This window comes from Pelophylax lessonae, assembly GCF_965119305.1.
Source record: "Pelophylax lessonae genome assembly, chromosome: 4".
Taxonomy (NCBI): Eukaryota; Metazoa; Chordata; class Amphibia; order Anura; family Ranidae; genus Pelophylax; species Pelophylax lessonae.
The window spans coordinates 200,603,597-200,629,679 of NC_138771.1; the positions used below are offsets into that span (position 1 = coordinate 200,603,597).

Below are 26,083 nucleotides of genomic sequence, written 5' to 3' on the forward strand. Positions count from 1 at the left end.
CCTATTTGTGTTAAGAGAATATGTAATGTTTTGTACATATTTTCATTCTGTTTTGTTCAGGACCAATGATTCTCAGTTAGGGCCTATTCCCACTAAGCGCAGTTACCTGCTTTTTTTACACATAGAAAAAGGGCAGATGACTGCGACGACACACACAAAACGATCGTTTTCTATGTGTCATGTTCAGGCCAGAACTCAGTGTTAGACTTCGTTCCAGAGCGGTACTATATTATGCACCACTTTTCTTGCTCCTGAATGTCACTGCCCAGAAATGCAGCACAATATGTTTAGTATTACACTGCAGGAGGAAGGCAGCAGGGCAGGACAATAAAAGACAACTCCCCCTTCCACTGATCTGCATGTCACTGTTGCCCTGATTTAGCTCACACTGTGCAGATGCACAGTTCAGAGCACCACTAGTCTCAGCTTAGCTTAGAACATTGGCACAGTGGAAGCACAAGCACAGCCTTTCTCAACCAGGTTGACGCCGAACCCCTGACAACCTCAGACTGTACCCAGGTTGAGAGAGACGGGTTTAAACCTACCTCCGCCCACTATCTGATTTTTTTTTTTTTTCTTTTAACAGAAAATACAAATGTTTAGTTTTGGTTATAAGACTGACAATTTCTCCTAAACCTTTTTAGAAAGAAGGTAGTGATCATGAAGAAGAGGATGATGAAGAAGATGAAGATGAGGAAGATGCTGATGCTGTGGAGAGCTCAGATGAATCTGATTCTGAACTAGATGAAAAAGGTGTTCTTTTTTTGTACTGTTGAAGAAATTTAAAGGATTTATGCTCCATGTACACTGAGCAGTTCTCTTTGAAAAAAACGCTCATAAAAAGAGTTTTTGTAGAGGCATTAAGGAACGTTCGTTTTAGCATTTTGTTTTTTTTTTTCTGCCTCTAAACACTGAGCTTAAAATATGCCTCTAAATGTCCTAATGTACATGGATACAGCTGCTTCTACAGGCAAAATGCGAAACTCCCTTAGAAGCAGCGTTTTTTTAGGCCAGTGTGTATGGACCATAAAGAAGTTTATGACGGCTGCAATGTAATATTTGGTTTGTTGTAGCTCGGCTAAACTGACATTTCTTCTGTATAGAAAAATATCTTAGAGCTTATTATGCCTTTTTCTATCTAGTTTCAAATTGTTTCTGCCAACGGTTTTTCTTTCCGTTTTCAGTATACAGTAATATGTTATCAATTTTATTTTAAGAAAACTATCAAGCAGATCTGGCCAACATTACCTGTGAGATTGCAATCAAGCAGAAGCTGATCGATGAGCTAGAGAATAGTCAGAGAAGGCTCCATACCCTTAAGCAGCAGTACGAGGAGAAGTTGATGACACTGCAGCACAAAATTCGAGACACACAGCTTGAAAGAGATCGTGTACTTCAAAACATGGGTAATAAACACATACTTTAAAGGGTACCATCTAAAGAATATCCTGTCATGTCAGAATGTCATCAGGAAAAATCTGAAATTGAGGATTCCACCTCGGTATAAACTTAACTTTATATTATGGCTAGTACCATGCATACTGTTATAAAAAAACATAAACTGTGTTCTACATTGCTTATTGTCATAAGGACATTCATAGATATTTGGAGATTGTTGTCTGATCTAAAAAGCAACAGATACTTCAGCTGATCAATTCCAGGGGAATTACAGATTTGCCTGGATGGATTTTTTCAAATGAGTGCTGTTTCCTGAAATAATGGCAGCTGTAGTGTAGTGATGCCATCTCTCTTCCCTCTTTTTTTATAGACATTACTGTACACACTATGGCAATACCAGTGTACATGCTATTTAAACAGCCATTTAAAAAAAAAAAAAAAAATTATATATATATATATATATATATATATATATATATATACACACACACTCATCATTTACTGTATGTGATTGGCTTAACCTGATGTGATCATTCAGAGTCAATGTACTCCTACAAGTGTCCACATAAGCCGTTATTGTCTGTGTATTCTGTTTTTGATAAATTACCTTCTAATCAAGGAATAGACCACTTTTTATTAGTCTGAGGGAAAAAAGGGATCGCCCATCTGCATACCCTCAATAAATAAATGTGATAATGGTCCTATCATGCTTTTTTTTTTTTTTTATTCATTTGTACTCCTCACTGTAACATTATTTATAATTAAAGGCTCAATGGAAACATGCACTGAAGAAAAAGCCAAGAAAATCAAGACCGAGTATGAGAAGAAGCTACAAACAATGAATAAGGAACTCCAGAAATTGCAGGCTGCCCAAAAAGAACATGCGCGATTGCTGAAAAACCAGTCACAATATGAAAAGCAGATGAGGAAATTGCAACAAGAGGTGGTTGAAATGAAGAAGACAAAGGTAATGGAGATGGGAGCAGCAGCAGCACCTGGATGTAGTATGGGGATGCACAATATATCATGGATGGTTATACTTTGGAAATGAGCACTACTGACTCTTTCCTCTTGGCAGTTACGCAAGAGCTTTTCATGTGAGATTTTTATTTGGGAATCCAAGTTGAGATTGTTTCTATAGTTGAGAATAATGACTTTGTTGATCATTTTTTTCATCATTCTGGTGTGAATGTTTGCATGAAATGCTTTGATCCACACATTCTGCTTTACTAAGGCTCCATTCACACCTGAGTTTTCAGGCAATTTTTTGGGGCTTTTTCAGGTGGTTTTTTTGGACTTTTTGCAGGCTTTTTTTCTGGCTTTTTGCAGGTGTTTGGAGACAGGCATTGACAGCTAACAAAAACGCTGGTAATCTGCCAAAAAAGAAGCTCATGTACTTTTTTGAGCTTCAGGCGTTTTTGCTTCAGGAGACAAAATGCTCAGATGTGAAAAGGGGCCATTGAAATTAATGGGATTTTGCTTGTTGGGCGTGTTGAGACTTCAGAGAGGAGCTTTTAACGAGCTGAAATAAGCTCAGGTGTGAACAGGGACTTGCTGTAGGCACGAAATCATGGTTCTGAAAAGCTCTCGTATAACCATAGCCTTACTGTCTGGGCCTTTTTTCATGAAAGCTAAAGGATAAGTATGAAGGAAAAGCATTCTGTAAAATACCTTTAACTGGTAAGACTGGATATAATTTGTATCCAAAAATACTATATATTAATCTTGCAGCGGCTTATCACAATGATTTAAATAGAAAAAAAAAAAAACACTTACTAGTGTTGCTTTTTTATTTTATATGACTTGAATGTGTTAATTTTAATGTGGTGTTATTTCAGGTTCGTCTCATGAAACAAATGAAGGAAGAGCAAGAAAAGGCCAGAATGGTTGAATCTCGCAGAACTCGTGAAGTTGCACAGCTTAAAAAAGAGCAACGTAAACGAGATGTAAGTTTAGTGACTTAAAGTGAAATACTTGTAGGTAAATTTTATCATTTTATCATTACTTGTAGGTAAATTTTATCACATGAATCGTGCTCTCAAGCAATGATGTAAAAAAAAAGTGGTCTCTGAAAAAATGACAGCCTCAGTTGTAATGTGCCTGCTGTACCATGTACTTGTATAACAACAGCTACAATGTGCACATAGTATATCTAACTACAGCAGGCACATACCTGGAGTATGAAATGTTGGGTTTACATATTCTTTAACCATTCATATGCCCAATAAAAACTGTTACGTTTACATTTAGAAAGTATAGAAACATTACTGCTACATACTATTTAAAGCAATTTACTGCATCACTATATATCACTACTTCACATAAAAGAATTTGCCAAGATGGTGTTACAAAAAATAAAAAGGTTCAATACTAAAATGTCACAAATATTCCAGGTTTTCATTTAAATCTTTATGGCTAAATGGAAAAAAAAGATTCATCTATGAGCAGCTTTACATTCAGGTGTATCTTGGCTTTTATTCCAGCCCCATATTCCAAACAAGGGTACCCCCCTCTGTGGATGTTTTGGTGCTTCATAAAAGATCCAGTATGCCAATATTTTTTTTTCCTGTTCATCCTCCCTTATGTAAAATGTAAGGGTGGTCATTACTGCTAGCAACAGGTTGATCACCTTCATTATCTTTGGGCCCCTACTGACTGTCTATGCTTAGTTTGTGGACAGTATTAAGCACACCATTACACTCAGCTGTTGACGTGGCTTTTTGGTAGGGCTTTAGATACATTACCACTTACTGGAGCAATTTTTTGATCAGAGCTTATTTCTATTACAAGGGATGTTTAAGTAAAGTGCACCGTCCCTGTTAGCTGTCGCGCGGAAGCAAACGTATACGCAAGTCGTGCCCACATATGTAAACGGTGTTCAAACTAGTGATCGAACGAGAGCAATAATTTGAGCCCTAGACCTCCTCTGTAACTCTAAACTGGTAACCTGTATACATTTTTAAAAATTTAAATTTAAAATGTTGCCTATGGAGATTTTTAAGTACCAATGTTTGTCCCCATTCCACGAGCGTGGGCAATTTTGAAGCATGACATGTTGGGGTATCTATTTACTTGGCGTAACATTTTCTTTCACATTATAGAAAAAATTTGACCTGACTTTACTGTTTTCTTATTTTTTAATTAAAAGTGAATTTTTTCCAAATAAATTGCGTTTGTAAGACCGCTGCGCAAATACGGTGTGATAAAAAAATATTGCAAGGATCTCCATTTTATTGTCTAGGGTCTCTGCTAAAAAATATATATATATATATATATATATATATATATATATATATATATATATATATATATATATAGATATAATGTTTGGGGGTTCTAAGTAATTTTCTAGCCAAAAAAAAAAAAAAAATGATTTTAACTTGTAAACAACAAGTGTCAGAAAAATGCCCGGTCCAGAAGGGGTTAAATGGAATTATTTTTTTCTTGTATTTTCTGTTCCTGTGAGAACTACAATGAACTGCTGGACTGGGCGACGGACTGGATATACTAGATCCTTACGGTCTCCCCAGTCCGGCCAGCGAGTGTGACCCCCACCTCAGCTCTGCGCTAGGTTGGCTGCGACATAGCCCCACCAGACAGGGGCTGGCCGATGAGTAAACGCGCTGCAAGGATGCATAGCCCTGGTCATGACCCGAGTCACAGCGTGCCTCTGGCCCACAGCACCCCTATTCCAAGTTGGTGCGGTGGTCTGCCTGGAGTGGTTCCCGTATAGTTCCAAGGTGTGGTGAGTAGTGTCCCCCATCCCCTCTGTTGGTTTTTCGGGGCGGACGTGGGCCCCTCCCTGAGTTGGTCGTACCCCCGAGTGCCCTTCCTTCCCACATTGCACTCCCCCTTACTATCGGGGTCCCTCTGTGGACCATCCCCAATTCACCCACACCTAGACCCCCCTACGGGGGTAGCCTTGACTGTTATGTATGTGTGGGGGTGTCTAGCTGGTGCTGGGGGCCGGGGGGCCCCGCGCTGCCGGCTGCTCAAGACGCAGTTTTTGGGAGGAGTGGTTCTGGTTGGGGCTTCTGTCAGGGCCCCTCCTTGCTGCCCAAGTGTACCTGGGGTCCTCTGGGGGTCCCAGGCGCTGCTTTGAGCCACCATTTTGCCTTGGGTGGCTGCTGTATATCTCAGCGACCATGTTTGTATAGTCTTTTTTTAGTCTTAGTTTTTTGAAGCCTTTGGGGCAGTGAATTGGCAGGGGGCCTGTAGTGTCCGTTCCTGAACTTTCTCATTCTCGCTGATCACCGCACAGCGTGCAGCTTGCCACTCTGTCTCTGTACCTGAGTAGGTGGTGATGAGTCCCTGGGGGTGCATAACTATAGCGGTAGCTTGGTATGCTGGGACCTGTGGTGCAGCGGTGGGGGGAACTTTAATAGCATTTTTCCTATTTCTTGTTGGCGGTCCCCAGGTTAACCCATGGAATCCCTGGAGCACTTGTCACCACCTGACCCCCTCTCAGAGGCTGCGGGGCCCTCTGGGTTTCAGTCCGCTTTGTCTGTCATGATGGCGGTCCTGCAGTCACTAGTGTCAAAGGTAGATATGGCCCTCCAAAATAGGACGAGCAAAAAGCACCCCCCCCCCCCCCCAGCCTTCACCTGCATCCTCTGTCTCCGCAGATTCTGAGGTTGATTTGGCTGCCGCGTACGCGAGTCACCCTACTGGGTCTGCGTCCACGCACCCTGAGTGCTCTGATTGTGAGGATGTTTCCTCTTCCACTACAGCCGCGCATTAAAAGGCGTTAGTGGATGCACTATCCGTGCAGAAAAATTTGATATTGGAGGACACAGCTACTGCTGCGTCAGCTGGCCGGTACATTTTGGTACCCGCAGAGCATCAAAGGCAACAAAGGTATTTTCCTTTCCCGCCTATTTCGACGACATTGTCACAAGTCAGTGGGGTTCCCCAAAACACACTGTCGGGGTACCTAAGCGTTTCGCTAGAATGTATCCTTTTGAGTCCCTGCCAAAGAAACGGACAGTACCACCTGTGGTGCACTCTGAGGTATCTAGGTTAAATAAAGCCACCCTTCTCCCGGTGGAGGACTCTCTATCCTTTGAGGACATTTTTGACAAGACAGCTGAATCTCTGGTCCGATACCTTTTTACCATGGTCGGTTCCATGCTGAGGCTGGTGTTTGCTATAACCTTGGTTTCCCAGATCTTAACGGAATGGGCAAAGCTTCTGCGCCAGGATTTGGAAGGGGGACAGCCTTCTCCTGACCTGGCGGACCAGTTGGTCTAGGGCAGTAATGGCGAACCTATGGCACGCAGAGCCCTCTCTGTGGGAACGCGAGTAGTCTGGTGATTGCAGGTAGAGGGAGTTCCATGAAGAGTCCAGGTTCGTGGGGGCGGAAGTGTGGGAATCGGCACAAGGCGGGTGAGTGGGCGGTCCCGCAGCCTCCACGGGGTAGGTGAAAAGATAGGCCGGATAGCCTGAGAGGGAGAAAAAAAAGCTTCATTACCTCCTTGACCCCGAAGAGGTGAGCAGCAGGCACAACATTTTATATACAAGAGGTAGCGCCGAGTCCAACTACCTTCCCCCCCTTTATGATACTTGACCCCTAATCTTTTAGGGGTTGGTTGGTGGCTGCAACCTATCTTTATGAAATAAGGTCTCTGTGAACTAGTCCATAGCGCTGGTCCCCCTTCTCACTTGTACAGCATCCCAGCACCCCCCAGAACCTGAACTTCTCAAACCTTCCCTCTGCTAAAACACCAACAGTGAGGCCAGGAGAACAGGCTGACTTGGGGCCTGGAAGACAAGGACGGGCGGGAGGCGCAGGCTACAAGGCAGCCGCTGGAAAGAACAGAGCAGAGAGCACACAGAGACTAGCATGGAAGGTACCAGACATGATCAAACACAGACCTACCTGCAGACAGAGACTGGGGGGGGGGGGGGAGCAGCTACTGCAAATAGGGACAGAGCTAAGAGTCTTTTTCCTCTCGTCACTCTCCTCTCTCAGCCCCTCCTGTATCTCTCTGCACCCCCCCATCTCTATCAGCCCCCTTCTCTCTCTATCTCAACCCCCCCATCTCTCAGTCCCCTTCTCTCATTACACACCTCCCTCTCTCAGGTCCCCCTCTCTTTCTTACACCCCTCTCTCTCTTCATTCCCCCCTTCTCTCTTACACCCATCTCTCACAACCCCTGAGCAGTCTAAGCAGTGCTGGTTATCACTGCTGCCCCTGGAGGATGGGGATTGCAAGTGCACAGTTGAGAGGGGAGCGGGCGCTGCACCTGCCGGGGAAGGCGGGGACTCCTAGAGGGGCCATTACTGTAGCAAGCCATGTGTGATTTCCTCCCGGGGATGAGACATATGGTGGGGTGAGCGGAGTTCTGTCGTCCTCCCTCATCCTCCCTCATCTGGATGCAGTCACATGACCTCTGGCACGCTGCTCTTGCACCTGTTGCAGTTTGGGCACTCAGGCTCAAAAAGGTTCGCCATCACTGGTCTAGGGGTTGCAGTATATCTGTGATGCCTCTCTGGATGCGGCCTCCTTAGCCTGCAGGGTGTCCGTGACGGTTGTGACCCTTCGCCACATGATATGGCTGAAATATTGGTCTGCGGACCAGGCTTCCAAGAAGGTACTGACTAATCTCTTCCTTTGTAGATGATCGCCTGTTCAGAGCTTCAATGGAGGAGATCATTAAGGGTCTTACAGAAGGTAAGAGTACTCTGCTTCCGCAGACTACCAAGAGCAGGGTTTCGTCGCAAAGGTGGCCTTTTCTTCTCGGCCCGTAAGCGACCCTTTCATCCCTCAGGATCTCAGGACAAGGGATCGAAATCTGCCCAAAACTAAGCAGGAGGTTTCAAGAAGCCCTTGCCTGGTAAGCCAAGAGCTGGGTTCCTTCGGACTCGCAGACAAGCCCACTTCTGCCTGAAGGGGCGCCCTCACCCATATCTGGGGTGGGGGGGGGGGTGTCTTCGCTTCTTTCTGGATCTGTGGACCTTTTTGATTCGAGACAAATGGGTCCATGAGTTGATTCATTCCGGTTAAAAGATCGAGTTTTGGTGGCCCCTTGGGGCCAGTATCGTCTGATAGACAATTTTCCTCCGATAATACTTCTGCCGAGACTCCTTCGAAGAATCGAGGCAGAAGGGATTCCGGTCATCCTAGTGCCCCCATACTGGCCTCGCCGGGCTTGGTTCACAGATCTAGTACGGCTGGCCACCGATGTCGCTTGGAGACTCCCTCTTAGAGAAGATCTTTTAGATCAAGGACCGATCTTCCGTCCTGCTTTACAGTCACTGGCTTTAATGGATTGGCTATTGAAAGCCAGGTGCCGAAGCATGGAGGGGTGTCTAAATCTGTAATTCCTATGCTATTAAAAGCTAGAAAATCTACTTCTAGGAAGATTTTATCATCCAGTCTTTAGGGCATACATTGCTTGGCGTGAGTCTCAGGGTGGGGGGGGAATTCTCCAAAAAGGTGTAGATCAGCGTTTGGCTTTGGCTGCCATCAAAGGCCATATTTTGGTCCTGGCAATATTCTTTCAACGCCCGTTGGCCACAAATTCCTTGGTTCACATCTTTGTTCAGGGGGTCCGCCACCTGGCTCCCCCAGTGAGGTCTCCGTTGCTTTCATGGGACCTCAATTTGGTGCCGTTAATTCTTCAGAAACCGCGTTTTGAAAATATTTGTGAGCTTCCTCTGCTTGCTTTGTCGCAGAGGGTAGCCTTCTTGGTAGCTATTACTTCTGCACGCAGGGTGTCTGGGTTGGCTGCGTTGTCTTGTTGTTCACCTTACCTGGTGGTTCATCGAGACAAAGTGGTGCTTCGTCCCTACCAGTCGTCTCGTCCTAAGTTCGTCTCTGGTTTCTATTTAAATGAAGACCTTGTGTTGCCTTCCTTGTGCTCTAAGCCTAAGCACCCTAAAGAGATTGCCTTCCATTCTTTGGATGTGGTTAGGGCAATCAGGGTGTACCTGGCGGCGACTGAGTCATTTCGAAAATCGGATTCCCTGTTTGTCCTTACGGATGGACCCCCTAGGGGGCTGGCCGCGTCTGCTGCGACAATTTCCAGATTGATCAGGCAGACGGTAGTGCAGGCCTATTCCATTAAGGGTCAGGGTCCTCCTTTCCCTGTTAAGGCGCATTCTACGAGGGCGCTTAGTGCCTCTTGGGCCTTCCGACATCAGTGGTGCAGGTTTGCAAGGCGGCCAACTGGTTGTCTGTTCACACTTTCACAAAATGTTATAAGGTGGATGCACTGGCATCTATGGATGCTGCCTTTGGCCTCAAGGTTTTGCAGGCCACTGTTGGAGAGCATTAGTCCTCTTTGAAGTTGTCTTTTATTTTTTTTTTTTGTTTTTGTCAGGTGAGCTCCAGTTGGTTCCTGGTTGAGCTCCTGTTTTCCCTGGTTGACTACGTTTAGCCTTTGGGAAGTATGTTTATTACTGTGTTCTTCCCACCCCTCATGTTGACACTGCTTTGGGATGTCCCAAGGGTTAAGAAGGTATGGAGTTGTGTCTGTCAATGAAAGAAAAAGGACTACATTTTTGTCCTCTCGTAAAATCCTTTTCTCTGATGTTTGATGGACACAGCACCCACCCCTCTATTGAGTTGGGTTATATGTTATTCCGGCACAAAACTGAAGACCTATAGCAGGAAGTGGGAGTATATTTCCTGTGACTGCCCTATAGGCGTAGTCAAACTTTTTCCGCCTAGTGTCCTACTCCTGTAGGGGGCAGCATAAATCCAAGGATCAAGAAGATAATGGAACTGTCTCCATCAATGAACATCAGAGAAAAGGATTTTACGGTAGCACAAAAATCCAGTTTTCTCCTCTCCACTTTCCAGCACCGCACACCTGAGAGATGAGAGGCTCCTCCCTACAGTAAACACAATCGACAGCTGTATATAATTCCATACCCTTCCCCTTGTCCCTCAGTATTGATCGTGTTTCTTCCTTCAGCTGAATGTTTATTTTCTATAACCTGAAGACTGGGGAGGGTTGGATGGTCCCCCTGTGAGACATGCATAGGGAGGCCGGGGAGGGCTAATTCAACCTGCAGACTGAAGTCACCTCAAAGACCTGCATCAGCTCTCCGGTCACTGGGGAGTGTGAACCGCCGCTGCTCTGCTATAGTCCGCCGCGTGACTGCTCTCTTGCTCTCCTTCCCCCCTCCTGAGAGACATTGCTGGTCTGAAGCAGTGTGGTGGTGGAGGAGCCGTGCATTCCAAGCCGTGCAGGGAGTATTAACGATTTGACGGACCGAAGATCATAATCCCTCCTAAGGAAAGCATGGTAGCCAACTCCTCTGTTATGGGCTCAGCCTTAGCTTCAGCCTATGTGGCCAGAAATGCAGAGTTCTGGATTGAGAGACTTACTAAGCTCCTGTCACAGGGGGCTAAGTCCGAGGACATACTGGATTCACTTTTAGTTATAAGGAAGGCAGTGGCCTACCTAGCGGACATTGATTTTGAATCCATTAGGGCCTCGGCAGAAACAGCTGCACTTATTAACTCAGCTAGAAGAGCTATATGGGTAAAGTGTGGGTGAAGAAAAGGGAATCTGGGTGGCCTCTCCTTTGCGGGCTCCCTGCTGTTTAGTTCAGGGCTGCATAGTGTGGTGTCCAGATCATCTGAGAAAGGGAAAGAATTTCACGTCGAGCCCAAGAGGGAAAGATTCAAAAAGTTTTTTGTTACCCCTCAGAGCAGAATCAACAGAGAGCCAAAAAGGGGAAGGCAAAGGACCAGGCACCAGCTCTAAAGAAGCAAATAGTCTCCAGGATCAGAGTATGGGGCCACCTGTCTCATTTTGTCTCCCAGTGGGAGAGAATATCAGATACCACATACATCTGTCAGCTTTTACCAGAAGGCTACCACCTTGAGTTTTTCTCAAGCCCCCCACTGATGATCTCCTTGATTCATGATCCTCGGGCTGTGTAAAAAAAAAAAAAAAAAAGGAAAACCCTTTTAGCGGGAATCCAGGAACTAGCAGAGCAGCAGGTGGTGGTAGTTTTGTCCAAAGATCAACAATTACAGGGATTCTACTCCCACGAACCCTCAGGACCGCCTCATTATAAAGCTCAGGAATTTTAAACAGGTTTCATGAGTACAGTAACTACTCTGTATGCAAGAATTTTCTAAAGGAGGCCTTTATGTCCACACTGGACATCAAAGATGCTAATCTACATGTTTAAATCCACCCAGAACATCAGGCATATTCGAGGTTTGCAATCGTAACCGAAAAATAGGTTTTTCATTGGCATTTCAGAGCCCTGACCTTTTAGACCAGCGGCCAGCCCAAGGATTTTTACAACAATACTAGCCAAGGCGGTAGTCTTCCTGCACCTTCAGGGATTAACTCTGATTCCCTTCCTAGACGACTTACTGATTTTCGGTCTCTCTCCTGCTCAGGTAAAGAAGGTAATTTCCCTTTTGGAGACCTTGGGCTGTATAGTAAGTACAGAGAAATTAGTCTCTGGAACAGAGCAGGTCAAAACCTTTCTAGGTTACCTAGTGGACAGGAGTACAAACTCTTCCTGCCAAAGGACAAGGTGGAGAAGATGGTCTCCTCAGTGTAAGGTCTGATAAGAGCAACCTCTTGCTCCAGAAGGTAGGCCCTGGGGATTCTAGCTCTGATGTCGGCAAGCATCCCGACTATCGTTTGGACCCAGCTCCACTAAAGAGACCTTCAATTCTTGTTTCCTGCTGGGACAAGAAGATGGAATCTTTGGATGGAAAGGTAGTCCTTATCCCGCAGGTAAAATCCTGTCTGGAGTAGTGGATGATTCCCAACAACCTTCAAGAGGGCAGTCCCTGGACTCCCCTAAGAATCCCCTAAAGATTACCACAGACGCAAGTACCTGGGGGTGGGGAGTTCACCTGGGTAGGGCCAAAGCACAAGGTCTGTGGGACAGTGGGATAGCTTAGACCTCATCCAATGCCAGGGAATGAAAGGCGGTAGGAGAAGCCCTGAATACCTTCAAAAGAAATACAGTGCCTTGCGAAAGTATTCAGCCCCCTTGAACTTTGCGACCTTTTGCCACATTTCAGGCTTCAAACATAAAGATATAAAACTATAATTTTTTGTGAAGAATCAACAAGTGGGACACAATCATGAAGTGGAACGAAATGTATTGGATATTTCAAACTTTTTTTAACAAATAAAAAACTGAAAAATTGGGCGTGCAAAATTATTCAGCCCCCTTAAGTTAATACTTTGTAGCGCCACCTTTTGCTGTGATTACAGTTGTAAGTCGCTTGGGGTATGTCTCTATCAGTTTTGCACATCGAGAGACTGAAATTTTTGCCCATTCCTCCTTGCAAAACGGCTCGAGCTCAGTGAGGTTGGATGGAGAGCGTTTGTGAACAGCAGTTTTCAGTTCTTTCCACAGATTCTCGATTGGATTCAGGTCTGGACTTTGACTTGGCCATTCTAACACCTGGATATGTTTATTTGTGAACCATTCCGTTGTAGATTTTGCTTTATGTTTTGGATCATTGTCTTTTTGGAAGACAAATTTCTGTCCCAGTCTCAGGTCTTTTGCAGAATCCCATCAGGTTTTCTTCCAGAATGGTCCTGTATTTGGCTCCATCCATCCTCCCATCAATTTTAACCATCTTCCCTGGCGGTGCAGGATCTTCTCGCTCAGGGGGTGATTGTCCCGGTGCCTCATCGGGACAGGTTTCGGGGTTTCTATTCGAATCTGTTCGAATTCAAATCTGTTCACTGTGCCCAGAAAGGAGGGCAAAGTGCATCCGATTCTGGACTTAAAAGCGCTGAACCGCTTCATGTGTGTTCAAAAATTCCGCATGGAATCACTCCGTTCAGTGGTGGCCTCCCTGAATCCGGGAGAGTTCCTGGCTTCCATAGACCTGAAGGATGCGTATCTGCACATCCCCATTTTCGAGGGTCATCAGAGATACCTCCGCTTTGCTATCGCGGAGGACCATTATCCATTTGTGGCGTTGCCTTTCGGTCTCGCTTCGGTTCCAAGGGTCTTTACCAAAGTCTTGGCGCCTGTTCTGGGCCTGTTGCGGGCACAGGGCATCGCGGTCTTGGGATACCTGCACGATCTCCTGTTAAGATCGAGTGCCAGTCAGGACCTGCTGCGTGATCTGTCCACTATGGTCCAGACGCTTCAGGAGTTCGATGGACGATCAACGTTCAGAAGTCGACCTTGTCGCCTTTTGGTTCCTCTCCAGTATATGGAAATGGTTCTGGATTCTGCTCAAGCAAAGGTGTTCTTGCCGGAGGACAAGCTCCGGACTCTGCAGAACGAGGTCAGGTCCCTCAGGGACAACGATTCCTCGTCACTCAGGACCTGTATGCGGTCCCTGGGGTTGATGGTCTCAGCCTTGTAGGCTATACCATTTGCCCAGTTTCACACGAGCTCTCTCCAGGCGGAGATCCTCGCCAGGTGGGACAGACTGCCTCAGTCCTTGGACCTGAGGGTGTCTCTGAGTCCCCAGACCAGAATGGATCTCTTGTGGTGGCTTCAGTCCCCGGCGGTGTCGGACGGAAAATCCTTCCTGCCAATTCTGTGGACGATAGTGACCACGGATGCCAGCCTGTCGGGCTGGGGTGGCGTCCTGGGCAACCTGTCTGCCCAGGGCACCTGCTCGAAGGAGGAATCCTCCTTTCCGATAAACATTTTTGGAATTGAGAGCAATCAGGCTGTGCCTGCTCCATTGGTTGGTACGCCTCGAGGGCCGTCCTGTGCGGGTGCAGACGGACAATGCCACTGCGGTGGCTTACATCAACCACCAAGGGGGCACCAGGAGTGCCCGGGCGGCCCAGGAGGTAACCGGTATTCTGTCTTTCTACTTTGTTGTCGGCAGTTCACATTCCGGGTGTGGAGAACTGGCAGGCCGACTATCTGAGCCGCCGGACCTTGGACCAGGGGGAATGGTCCCTACACCCCGAGGTGTTTCAAATGCTGTGTGCGAAGTGGGGATCCCCGGATGTTGATCTGTTCGCGTCTCGGCTGAACCACAAGATGGAAAGGTTCGTGGCAAGAACGCGCGATCCTCTAGCAAACGCCTCAGATGCGCTGGTGGTGCCCTGGCGTCAGTATCGTCCGATCTCTGCCTTTCCTCCGCTTCAGCTGTTGTCCGGGTTCCTTCGCAGGTTGGCATCGGAACCATCATTGGTGATTCTGGTGGCACCAGACTGGCCTCGCCGGTCTTGGTACGCGGACATCGTTCACCTGGCCGCAGAGCCTCCGTGGCGGCTGCCAATGTGAGAAGATCTGCTGTCCCAGGGACCGATCTTCCATCCTGCTTTACAGTCACTTGCTTTAAAGAGGAAGTAAACCCTCCTCTACAACTTGTACCTATAGGTAAGCCTATGATAAGGCTTACCTATAGGTACTGTAAATATCTCCTAAACATGTACCGTTTAGGAGATATTTACCTTACATGTCGCCAGTGACGTCACTGGCGCATGCGCTCTGAAGGAACGGCCGATCGTGCCGTTCCTTCAGAGCTCCGTGCCGTGACTGTCGGCTCTAGTGCGCGTGCGCGGGAGTGACGTCACCGCGGCTCCGGCCAATCAGATGGCCGGATGCCGCGATCCCGGAAGACGGGCGACTAGACATGTCGCCCGTCATAGAGGTGAGTGAGTGGCACGGCGGGGGCTCGTTCTGAGGTAAGTATTGCATAATGAGCTAATATGCGATGCATACTAGCTCATTATGTCTTTCTTTTGCAGGGTGTAAAAAAAAAAAAAAAAACTCAAACGAGTTTACAACCTCTTTAACGGTCTGGTTGTTGAAAGCCAGGTCCTGAGAGACAGGGGTCTCTCCTCAGAGGTTATTCCTACTTTGATCAAGGCTAGAAAAGCCTCTTCTGGTAAGATTTATTACCGTACTTGGAAAGCTTATTTTGCTTGGTGTGAGTCCAGGGGTTTCTCTCCTCGTTCTTACTCGGTGTCGAGAGTGTTAGATTTCCTCCAGACTGTGGTGGACCAGCGCCTTGCGCTGGCAACGATTAAAGGTCAGGTCTCTGCCCTGGCTGTTCTTTTCCAGCGCCCTGTGGCGTCTCATTCCTTAATTCGCACCTTTATTCAAGGTGTGCGGCACTTGGTCCCTCCTAGGAAGGAGACTTTGCCTCCATGGGACTTGAACTTGGTTTTGTCCGTGTTACAGAGTTCCCCGTTTGAGAACATCAGGGAAATCTCGTTGCCTATGCTATCAAAAAAGGTGGCTTTCTTGGTGGCGATCACCTCTGCTCGCAGGGTGTAGGAGTTGGCGGCCTTGTCTTGCCGCTCACCTTATCTGGTGGTTCATAGGGATAAGGTGGTCTTGCGACCTAATCAGTCCTTCTTGCCGAAGGTGGTTTCGGAATTTCACCTAAATGAGGACATTGTTTTGCCTTTGCTTTGCGCGAATCCCAAGCATCCTAAGGAGGTTGCTTTACATGCCTTGGATGTTGTCCGGGCGATCAGGGTCTACCTGTCGTCGACTGAATCCTTTCGGAAATCGGATTCTTTGTTTGTCCTTCCTGAGGGACCTCGGAAGGATTTGGCTGCGTCTGCAGCAACCATTGCCAAATGGATCAGACAGACCATTATACAGGCCTATTCGTTGCGGGAACGGGTTCCTCCCTTCCCTGTCAAGGCGCACTCTACAAGGTCGATGAGTACGTCCTGGGCCTATCGGCATCAGGCTTCGGTGGCCCAGGTGTGCAAGGCTGCGACTTGGTCGTCCGCGCACACTTTTTCAAAATTCTACAAAATTGATGTTCTGGCATCTGCTGATGCCTCTTTCGGCCGCAAAGTGCTCTGTGCGGCTGTTCCTTAGGAAACCCTGGTTTTATCCGGGTTCCTGGCTGTTGGGGTTTTTTCCCCTTTGGTTATTTGTTTTCCTGGGTTGTTGCTCATGTTGAGCCTTTGTTTTTTGTTACCCAGAAGGTTACCTTCTTGTACATGTAAGGTTCCTTTCTCTGACGTGGGTACTACGTTGCCTTTCTGGCGGTTGCGTTGCCCACCCCTCATGTCTACACTGCTTTGGGACATCCCCATAAGTGAAGACTGTGTGAATGGGCGGCGACTGTCGGAGGACATAAGAGAAAACTGAATTTTTGTAAAATCTTACCGTAAAATTCCTTTCTCTGAGTCCTCCGACAGTCGCTGCCCCGCCCCTCTTTTTGGGGTCTTTTTTATACACTTTCACTGCTTGTGACCAAACTGAATTGGGTTGGCTATTGCAGGGGGGTATTGGACTAGTAGGACAGTCCCCATGGGTGTGACTATGTAGATTTATTGTTCTTTTACAAGTCTTATGCCTAGAAACTCCTGTGGAGATGAAGTCAATACCCCATAAGTGAAGACTGTGTGAATGGGCGGCGACTGTCGGAAAGGAATTTTACGGTAAGATTTTACAAAAATTCAGTTTTTTGTTAGTGATCACCATGACTAAAAGAGTAGGAGACCTACAAAGTTTGTCAATAAAATAACCTTTTTTCTTTTAATACTGCCATAGGGTCACCCTCAGGCTAGACCCATTGTATTTACCGAAGGAAGGGCCCTTATTTCATAATTTCATAGGGCGCAGGAAATCACCCTGCCATATTTTTGTAACAAACCTAAAAATGATAAAGAAAAAACATTTCACTGTTTAGATGTGCGTAGATTTCTTCACTTATTTACAGAGGGTTAGAGAGTTTAGAAGATCCAACCATCTTGTAATCTTATATTTTTGATCAAGGAAAGGTACTCCAGGCTTTCAAAGCTTCGGTTTCCAGTTGGATTAGGCAAGCTGTTACTCTAGCCCAGTGATGGCAAACCTTGGCACCCCAGATGTTTTGGAACTACATTTCCCATGATACTCTTCTACACTGCAGAGTGCATGAGCATCATGGGAATTGTAGTTCCAAAACATCTGGGGTACCAAGGTTCGCCATCACTGCTCAAGTCAGAGTTCAGGCATTCCTGCATCAAAAAAGGTTTAAGCCTATTCAACCAGAGCTTTGGCAACATCTTGGGCTGAGAAGGCAGGGGCCTCCTTGGAACAGATTCACAGTGCAGCCACCTGGTCCAGTCAAGAGACCTTCTTCTTGAAGCATTACCAAGTAGAAGTGATGTCGCAACAAGACTTAGCCTTTGGCTGGAAGGTGCTACAGGTTGTGCTCCCACCCTAAGGTAGGCCTGCGGTTACTTGATTATCCTCTCGGGTGGGCCATCCTGGAAGGTGAGAGGAGAAAACCAAGGGTTAGACTTACCGCTAACAGTGTTTCTAGGAACCTTCCAGGATGGCAGGCCTACTTCCCTCCCAGTTAAGAGAGGGATATATAAAGAAAAAAAAAATTGGACAGTTAAGTGACGAGTAACTAAATGGATTTATTCCCCTTGTGGACTTGTTTCGGGAGTTACTTTATTACAAACTGAGACACAAGGGGAAAAGTGTGGACTTGTATACAGCTGTCAATAGATTGTGTTTCCTGTAGAAAGGAGCCTCTCTTCTCAGGTGCCATCCTGGAATGTTCCTAGAATCACCGTTACCAATAAGTCTAACCGTTGGTTTTCTTTAGCATGTTTTGATGCGATTTTTAGCGTGATCCAGAATCACGGGCAGAATGCCTTGATTCTGCATTTCTTCAGATGTGTGTGGGGCCTAACAAGGGTTTTAACCCTTTCCCACTCTATTAAAAAAAAGGGGGAATAAAAAGCCTGATATACACTCTAAAATAGCAGTGGAAAGAAGAAAAGTAGCCTAAACAATTTATGTAAACTCGTATTTTCTTATTTGGTGTGTTACATGTACTATTTAAAGCGGTTTTTATAGCGGTTTGAGAAGTCCACAAAAATACTTTTATGTTCAGTCAGAAATTCAGAGTTGTCTCATGTCCTGTACACTCATGTGTCCTCTGAACTAGATAAGGAGAAGGGGCAGGATTCTCTGGATGAAAATTAATGGGCAGGGCTGATGGGGATTTGCAATTTCTGTTCAGTAAAGGTCCTGTGTTGTCACCTCTTCTTAAAAGAAAATTAAAAGCAGAGTGCATTTTTACCAGGGTCATCCAGTATTTTTTTTGTTTTTGTACAGATCTAAAAAAGGATAAAACTTGGGAAAATGTTCATGCATTGCTCATATGTACTGTGTGTATATGTGTGTGTGTGTGTGTGTGTGTGTGTGTGTATATATATATATATATATATATAATCTATATATATAAATCTATTTATTTACATTGTTGACTCGACATTTAGGTAATACCTTGCAGTCATAAATTATGTAGATTTACACTGCTGATCTCTCCTTTTCAGAATGCTTGTTAGTTTCCTGGCTACCTTACTGAAGTTTTGGTTTTTAATACTTTTTTTGAGTCACTGTCCTAGAACAGTTAGAGATAAGGAATCTGCATGCTTGCTTCAGTCTGTGACGTAAAAGTATTAGAACTGAACACTGCCAGAATTTGGCATTTTTTGGAGGATTCTAGTACTGGCTTTTCCTGTAATTCTCTGTAATGACAGGTGTTCTTTAATGTAGCATTGATAAGAAATTACTAACCATGTCATGCCATTAACTGTAATAGTTTATTTATATTTCAGAGTCAGTTGCGGCTTTTGGAGGCACAGAAAAGACAGCAAGAAGTTGTTTTGCGAAGAAAAACTGAGGAGGTAAACACAGACAGGTTTATAAGAATAAATTAATATTTGTGGAAATTAATTGATTCAAAATTTTTACTGAATTTTGCATCCCTTATTCACAGGTAACTGCACTTCGGCGACAAGTAAAACCAATGTCTGATAAAGTAGCTGGGAGGGCAAGCCGTAAAATCAGCTTACCAGAACCAGTTTCTGATCATGTTTTAGATGAGCATGAGAGAATTGTAGGACAGCAGAGACCTCGAATTCCCATAGCCAGAGTCCAGACTGCAGCTTCTAACACTCTAAATGGATCAAGGTAAATATTACCCATTTTTTTTATAACTTTGAGAACGATACACTGTTTATACATTTCTGATAACCCCTTCGTGACCATGCCATTTTTTTGCTATTCAGCACTGCGCTATTTTCTGGCAATTGCTTGGTTATGCATTATTGTACGCAAACGAAATGTATAATTTTTTCAGAGAAATCTAACTTTCTTTTGGTGGTATTTGATCACCGCTTGGTTTTTAGTTTTTCATTATATAAACGAAAAAAGCCAAACGAACCCCCCACCCCCGGTATTTTCTACTTTCTCTTCTCAAAAAATCCAATAAAAGCAAAGTTCTTCATAAATTTAGGCTGATCCTGCGAACACTGCGTTTTTGGGAACACTAATCTAGTTGTGATCATGATCAAGATACAGATCTGTACAGACCCTATTCTAGTAATTGCAGGGATCAGCGACTTATAGTTTGGTGGGTAATCTGGTGCTAACTGACCATGGCTGAGAGGTACACTGACATCGCTATTGACGCTAATACAGTGATAATATTGTACACTGACACAGTACTTATTGCAGGAATGATCAGGAGGGCAATAAAAGGGTTAACTTTGTGCCTAATAAGTGTATGCAAGTGTATGTGTACTACTTTTACTAGCAGATCTGGTAGGGTTTTTCTCCTAGGTTTTGAATTCTGAATGGCAGGAGGAAATCCAGCCAGAGCTTGTGTTTACAAACACACAGATCTGTGTGATATGCCACAGCTGATCAGCAGGTATACAGCAAAAATGATTGGCTCTAACTTGCTAACAAACTCGTGCTGTGTCCAATCCACAGCACAGGTCAGCAGGAGGTGCATGCGTGCATGCATGTGCACCTTTAAACCAGAAATGTACAGTGTGGTGCTTGGCTGTGCGGCACGCCAGCAGTTACTGTTAGCACGCTGCAGATGGTTAAAAAGTGTTTCAAATCTGCATTAAAAAGCAAAAGGCCAAAGACTAATTTCTCTTTAGTTCATTGAGCGGAGACATATTCAGAACCATAGGGTTATATCGCCCCCTTACAGGTGTAGGACACTAGGCAGAAAAAACAACTTGGCTATGCCTATGGACAGTCTTGGCTGGAATACATCCCCCTCTCTGCTATAGGCCTTCAGTTTTTTTCTGCCTAGTTCAGGAGTATTGACTTGACTCCCTACTGGGATCTTTGGTTCTGGCATTTTTCTTTTCTCTTCCTGGTTTTTTTCATGTGGAGATCTACATTCAACTGCCGGGCTGGGCATCTAGATCCAGTGGTCCCCTCAGCCCGACCATCGAGCGCATGCAGACCGGATCTACACGCTGTGTCGACCAGGACATAGCCCCACTGGATGGGGGCTAACCAGCGAGTTAAATGCCTTGCAAGGTCGTATACGACCACCTTTGGGCCAAGTCGCAGTGTTCATCTGGCCGACAGTGCCCCCCCCCCCATTTCGGTGGTGAGGGGTTCTGTCTGGAGTGGTACTCACTTTTCCCGTGGATCGTGAGTATTAGTCCCCCCCCCCCTCTTCTCCTGGATGCAATGTGGGGTGGACGCGGGTCCCCCCCCCCCCCCCCCCGGGATGGTTGGACCTGAAGGTTGCCCTCCTCCCTCTCGGGCCCCACTACATCTGTGTGTGTGGGTTCCTTATGTGGTTCCACCCTTGCCCTCACCTCCCTCCTCTGTGGTGTTTCCCATTGGGTAGCCCAGTGGCCTGGGGGGGTTCCCTTTGCAATAGGGCACTGTACCTGTGCTGGGGCCAGAGGGGCCTGTTGCCGGTGGGGGGGGGGGGGGGACTTCCCAGTGCAGGCGGGCGCTACCCTACTTGTGGGGTCTTGCTGCCTGGGTCCCTCTCCTGCCGTGGCGTGATGGGCCTAAGCTCCAGGGACTGGTGCTGTTTGTGGTCTGGCGGCCATGTTTGGTTGGTTTGGCATTTACAGGAGCGGCAACCATGCTAGTGGAGGAGGGGATGTTGCCTTGTAGGCCCCCCTCTTCCTCTGGTGTTGAAATCCCGGGTTTCCTTTTCCCTAGGACGCAGCACGTAGATCCCTGACTCTCTGGTTCTTGGTGACCAGCGCTCCTCCGGTGGTCGTGGCGAGTCCTGGTGGGGGTCCCTCTCTTTGCTGCAGGTAGCAGGATGCACTAGCTGTGAGTACCCCTGCGATAATGCTGGGTGTGTTGGCTCTGGTTAGTCCCCTGTCGGTGCCAAACGTGTTTTCTGGTGGGTTCTCACTTGTTTTTTTTTTGTAAATTCAATGTTTATTGAGAAAGGAAAAAGGGCATACATTATAATACAACACAACAGAGCATATTGGTAAATGTCCAATAACTATAGATGTAGATGTAGCGGGTCAGGGAACAGACAAGAGACACACGTGAGATATCATGCGTTCGAACCGCTATAAGAACATATGGAAGTTCAACAAGTGGGCTACGGTGCGTAGGACTCCCAGACAGGACCTTCCCTCCACCGGCATCTCTCAAATGGCCGGTCTGTTAAGGAGAGGAGGAACCAAGCTGACATCCCGGTCACCCTGCATCCTGCGTATAGGAAGAGTATAGGTGCCCGGGGGGGGGGGGGGGGTAGTTTTCTAGAAGGGGGAAGAGCAGAAAGAAGAGAGAGGAGAGGGGAGGAGAAGGCAGTAGGGGGGGGTAAAGAGTGGTGAAAAGGGGAGGGTAAGGAAGGAAAAACAGGAGGGGGGGGGGGGGAGATGACCAGCCCTAACGCCAACCACCAGTTAAGCGATCAAATCTTTGTATTCAGCGGAGAAGCTAAACTCATGCCAGTAGTACCATCGCTTGAGGAACTTTTCTCGCGAGCCCCATTCAGTCGCCATCAGATCCTCCATTTCATTAATATTGGCTACTTTTCCCAACCACATAGCCACTGTGGGGGGCTGTGACTCCAGAGAAGAGGAATGCAACTCTTGGAGGCCGTGAGTAGGAGCGGCAGGATCGACTTCCGGTAGGACGAACGCGGAAAGCTATTGTGGTGGAGGAGGAAGAGTGCTGGATCCAGAGTGAGGGTATGGTCCGTGAACTTCTGCGAGATTCTCACTTGTTCTTAATGGAGTCTCAGGAGCAATATTTCCCCACCTGATCCTTTCCTGAAGGCGGCAGGCCCCTTGGGGTCCCAGCCATCCATTGATGCACTGATGGCGGTTCTGGAGTCCTTTGTTTCCCGGGTGGAGGGTGCTTTTTGCTAGCCTCTCCTGCCTCATCTCATCAGATCCTGAATCTGGCTCTTTCGCTGCAGACGTGGCCCACCCTGCGGGGTTTGACCCCACACTCCCTGATCCTTCAGATTGTGAAGATGATTCCTCCACAACAGCAGCGACTGATGAGAAGGCACTTGTGGGCACCCTTTTTTCATCTGTACGGAAAGACATTGAAGATGGAGGATGCACCTGAGGCGGCTGTGGAGGTGGCTGTTCCTTTTGGTACAAGCCGTCTCGCACAGCAAAAGTTTTTCCTTATCCCTCCTATTTTGACAAATTTGTCTACAAGGATTGGGAGTGCCCAAAACGCCCTTTTGTGGTTCCTAAACGTTTTAACGTGCGGTATCCCTTTGCGGAGTCACTTCTGAAGAAGTGGACTGTCCCACCGGTGGTTGACCCTCCTGTTTCCAGGTTAAATAAGGCAACCATGATTCCGGTAGAGAAATCCCCGGCTTTTAAAGATCCGGCTGACAGAAAATCGCAATTCGTGGTCTGCAACATGTTTACTTTTGCTGGTTTTCGAGTTGCGGCCGGTCCTGGCCACTGCCCTGGTGTTGCACAAAACTAAGTGGGCTAAACTTATGCACCAGTCTGGGTGGTGAGCAAATTCCCCCTGTCTTTGTTGAGTTGATGGATCAGTTGATCCAGGGGCTGCAATTCGTCTGCGATGCATCTCTGGAATGCGGCTCCCTTGATTTCTAAGCTCTCTGTTTCGGCTGTGGTTCTTAGGCGTGTTTTGTGGCTTAAGTGTTGGTATGCGGACCAAACCTCCAAAAAAAGAAAAAGCTACCCTGGATGACATCAAGAGTCTTCTGTGACAGCGTAAGCAGGGGGATCTCCAGAATATTCTCAAAAGGAGGTTTCTGAAGAACGGAGAGCACCAAGTTCAAATCCCACGGGTGTCGAACCCCTTGAATGAGAGTACGCACCAAGGAATGCATGGCCAAGGGTCACTGAAAGAAGACTGCCAAGGCAGACATCTGGCCCTTGATGGTACTCAAGGCCAACTTCTGCTCAACACCTCATTGAAGGAAGGCCAAAATCAGAGCCACCGAAAAAGATCGAGGGTGAACACCAATTGACTCAACACCATGAAATGTACGCTTTCCACGTACAATAGAAAGTCTTTCTAGAGGTAGACTTCTTAGCCTTCAGCATAGTCGGAATCACTGACCCAGGCAAACCTCTATGTTTCAGCACCTGGCTTCCAACAGCCAGGCCATTAAAGCCAGCGATTGTAAAGCAGCATGAAAGATCAGCAGGCCTTGGAACAGACGCCCCCCCCCCCCCCCCCACCGTGGGGCAGCTTCCAAGGGGCGTCAGCGACCAGTCACACTAGGTCAACGTACCAAAACCAGCGAGGTCACCAGATCCTGCGCAGAAGCCGCAGAAGAAGCTTGAGAGGAGGGAAGGCATAAATCTGACAATACTTGCACCACTGAGCCACCAGAGTACCTGTGACATCCACCAGAGGATCTCGTGACCTTGCCACAAACCTCAATACTTTTCTGTTGAGCTGAGACGCCAACAGGTCCATCTTGGGGGTGCTCAACCGCAGATATATCAGATGAGACACGTCTGGATGAAGGGCCAACCTCCCTTTGTTTCAACGCCTGTCGACTCAAATAATCTGCCTGCCAATTTTCCACACCTGGAATGTGTCCACCGGAGAGGGTCAGAGACCTCCAGAACAGCCAACACACCTTTTTGTTCCACCCTGGTGACTGACATAAGCCATTACTGTGGCATTGTCCAACTGGATCCGTACCGGAAGCCCCCACAGTCGATCCATCCAGTGATCCAGGCAAAGCCTGATCGCCCAAAGTTCCAAGACATTCATTTGTAGTCTGGATTCTTCCAGCGTCCAACAACCCTGAACTGAGCTCAGTCCCAGAACTCCTTCCCCACCCGGACAGGCTGGCATCCGTCGTGACCACTGTCCAATACAAGAGGAGAAAAGACTTGCTCGGCCGGAGAATGAAACCACCAGACCAGGGAACCCTTGGTTTCCCAGCTCAGAGTAATCTGATTGTCCAGAGACTTGGGACACTTGTCCCATTTTACCAGGATCTCGGTCTAAAGGTACCTCATATGGAACTGTGAAAACGGGACCGCCTCAAAAAGGTAGACACCATCAGGCCCAGCACTAGCATGCAAATCCGGAGGGAGGACCACCTGTGGGACAGGAACAAATAGCAGAATGCAACTTCTGGTGTTTTTCCAGAGGAAGAAACACTCTGGCCAGAGCTGAATCCAGAGTCAGACCCAGGTAATCCAATTTCCTGGATGGGATCAGGGCAGACTTCTGGTAGTTCAGAAGCCAACCAAACTCCTTCAAGGTCTGGATACTGATCTCCATGTCATCCGTTAATGCAGACGACGACTCATCCAAGTAGCCCACCACAGCAATCCCACGCTGACGCAGCAACCAAGATAGGGGCCAACACCTATGTTAAGATCTGAAGAGTAGAGGCGAGACCAAAGGGTAACGTCAAAAACTGATAGTGCTCCTCTACCACATGAAAGCGGAGGAACCGCTGATGTCAGACACACATGGGAATGTGCAAGTAAGTATCTTTGATGTCGATAGAGGCTAAAAAATCCCCCTGATGTAGGTATGGATCGTTCGAATGGACTCCGTTCTGAATTTCTGTATCTGCACTAAACGGTTCAAGGTCTTGAGGACCAGAATCGGACGAACCTGCACCACCCGAAAGGAGCTTGCAGCCGATCCGAGGACAGACTACATTGGAGGAAAAATAACTTTTTCAGAGGGCAGGAAGGGTCTTTGTAGACACATTTGTCGTTCACCAAGGAGGTCCACGGGCCCGGAAACAAGGGAAGACATCCCCCCCCCACCCCAGGCACAGGTAAGGGCGAACCTTCATGCTGAAGGGGCCTTGTCCGTGGGTCTAGAGTAACCCGCGCTTGGCTTGCCAGACCAGGGTTGCTTGGAACCTCCCGAGGAGGGCTTGAAAAGTTTGGAACCCGTGTCAGTGGCCCCTGATGGACGAAAAAACGTTTTGGTTAGATATCTGAATGAATCCGCGCTAAGGATATCAAAGGAAAAATGAGGTGTGTGCACAAAGGAGCTGCAGCCTCCCTTAGACTATAGCCAAAAGACTATATAATTAAAATGTGTAAAATAAAGGGTGATGGCGCTGCTTCTTATAAGGTGCAAGTAGATATAAAATTATTAAATATTATTAGATATATAGCATAGGTATGATTTGAGGAATGGGTGAGATTAAAAATCATTGCCCAAGTAAAAAATATATATGATCAAGTGAAAAATATATATATGCACAGTTAGAAAATATATTGTTATAAGGAGTATAAAACCTTCTTATAAAATTTGAGGTATAAAATATAACCACCAGAGGGCGTAATGTAAAATACAGACTACAACCGAAATAAAATGTAATAAATATATGACAATGAATAAATTGCTAAAAATTCAAACAGTGCTGATTCCACAAGTGATGATATAAATAGTGGTGGGTCTAAAGTACAAAAAATGCTAAATAAAGTGCAAATGTGCAAGAAAATATATATAAATATTAAATGTGCGGGAAACTGTTATGCACAGGATGAACGTGCAAAAAAGCAGTTGTTTATAA

The 26,083-nt window shown here is 46.5% G+C and overlaps 1 protein-coding gene across 6 annotated transcripts in view; it reads left to right on the forward strand.

The window, feature by feature from the left end:
* Window positions 1–26,083, forward strand: part of KIF21A (kinesin family member 21A) — a 303,313-nt gene that overhangs the window by 157,125 nt on the left and 120,105 nt on the right. For all 6 annotated transcript variants that reach the window (XM_082254436.1, XM_082254439.1, XM_082254440.1 and 3 more), the window contains 6 exons: window positions 645–753; window positions 1,218–1,406; window positions 2,166–2,365; window positions 3,237–3,344; window positions 18,906–18,974; window positions 19,067–19,260. In XM_082254436.1, the coding sequence (XP_082110562.1) occupies window positions 645–753; window positions 1,218–1,406; window positions 2,166–2,365; window positions 3,237–3,344; window positions 18,906–18,974; window positions 19,067–19,260 (869 nt within the window). The remainder of the gene's footprint in view (window positions 1–644; window positions 754–1,217; window positions 1,407–2,165; window positions 2,366–3,236; window positions 3,345–18,905; window positions 18,975–19,066; window positions 19,261–26,083) is intronic.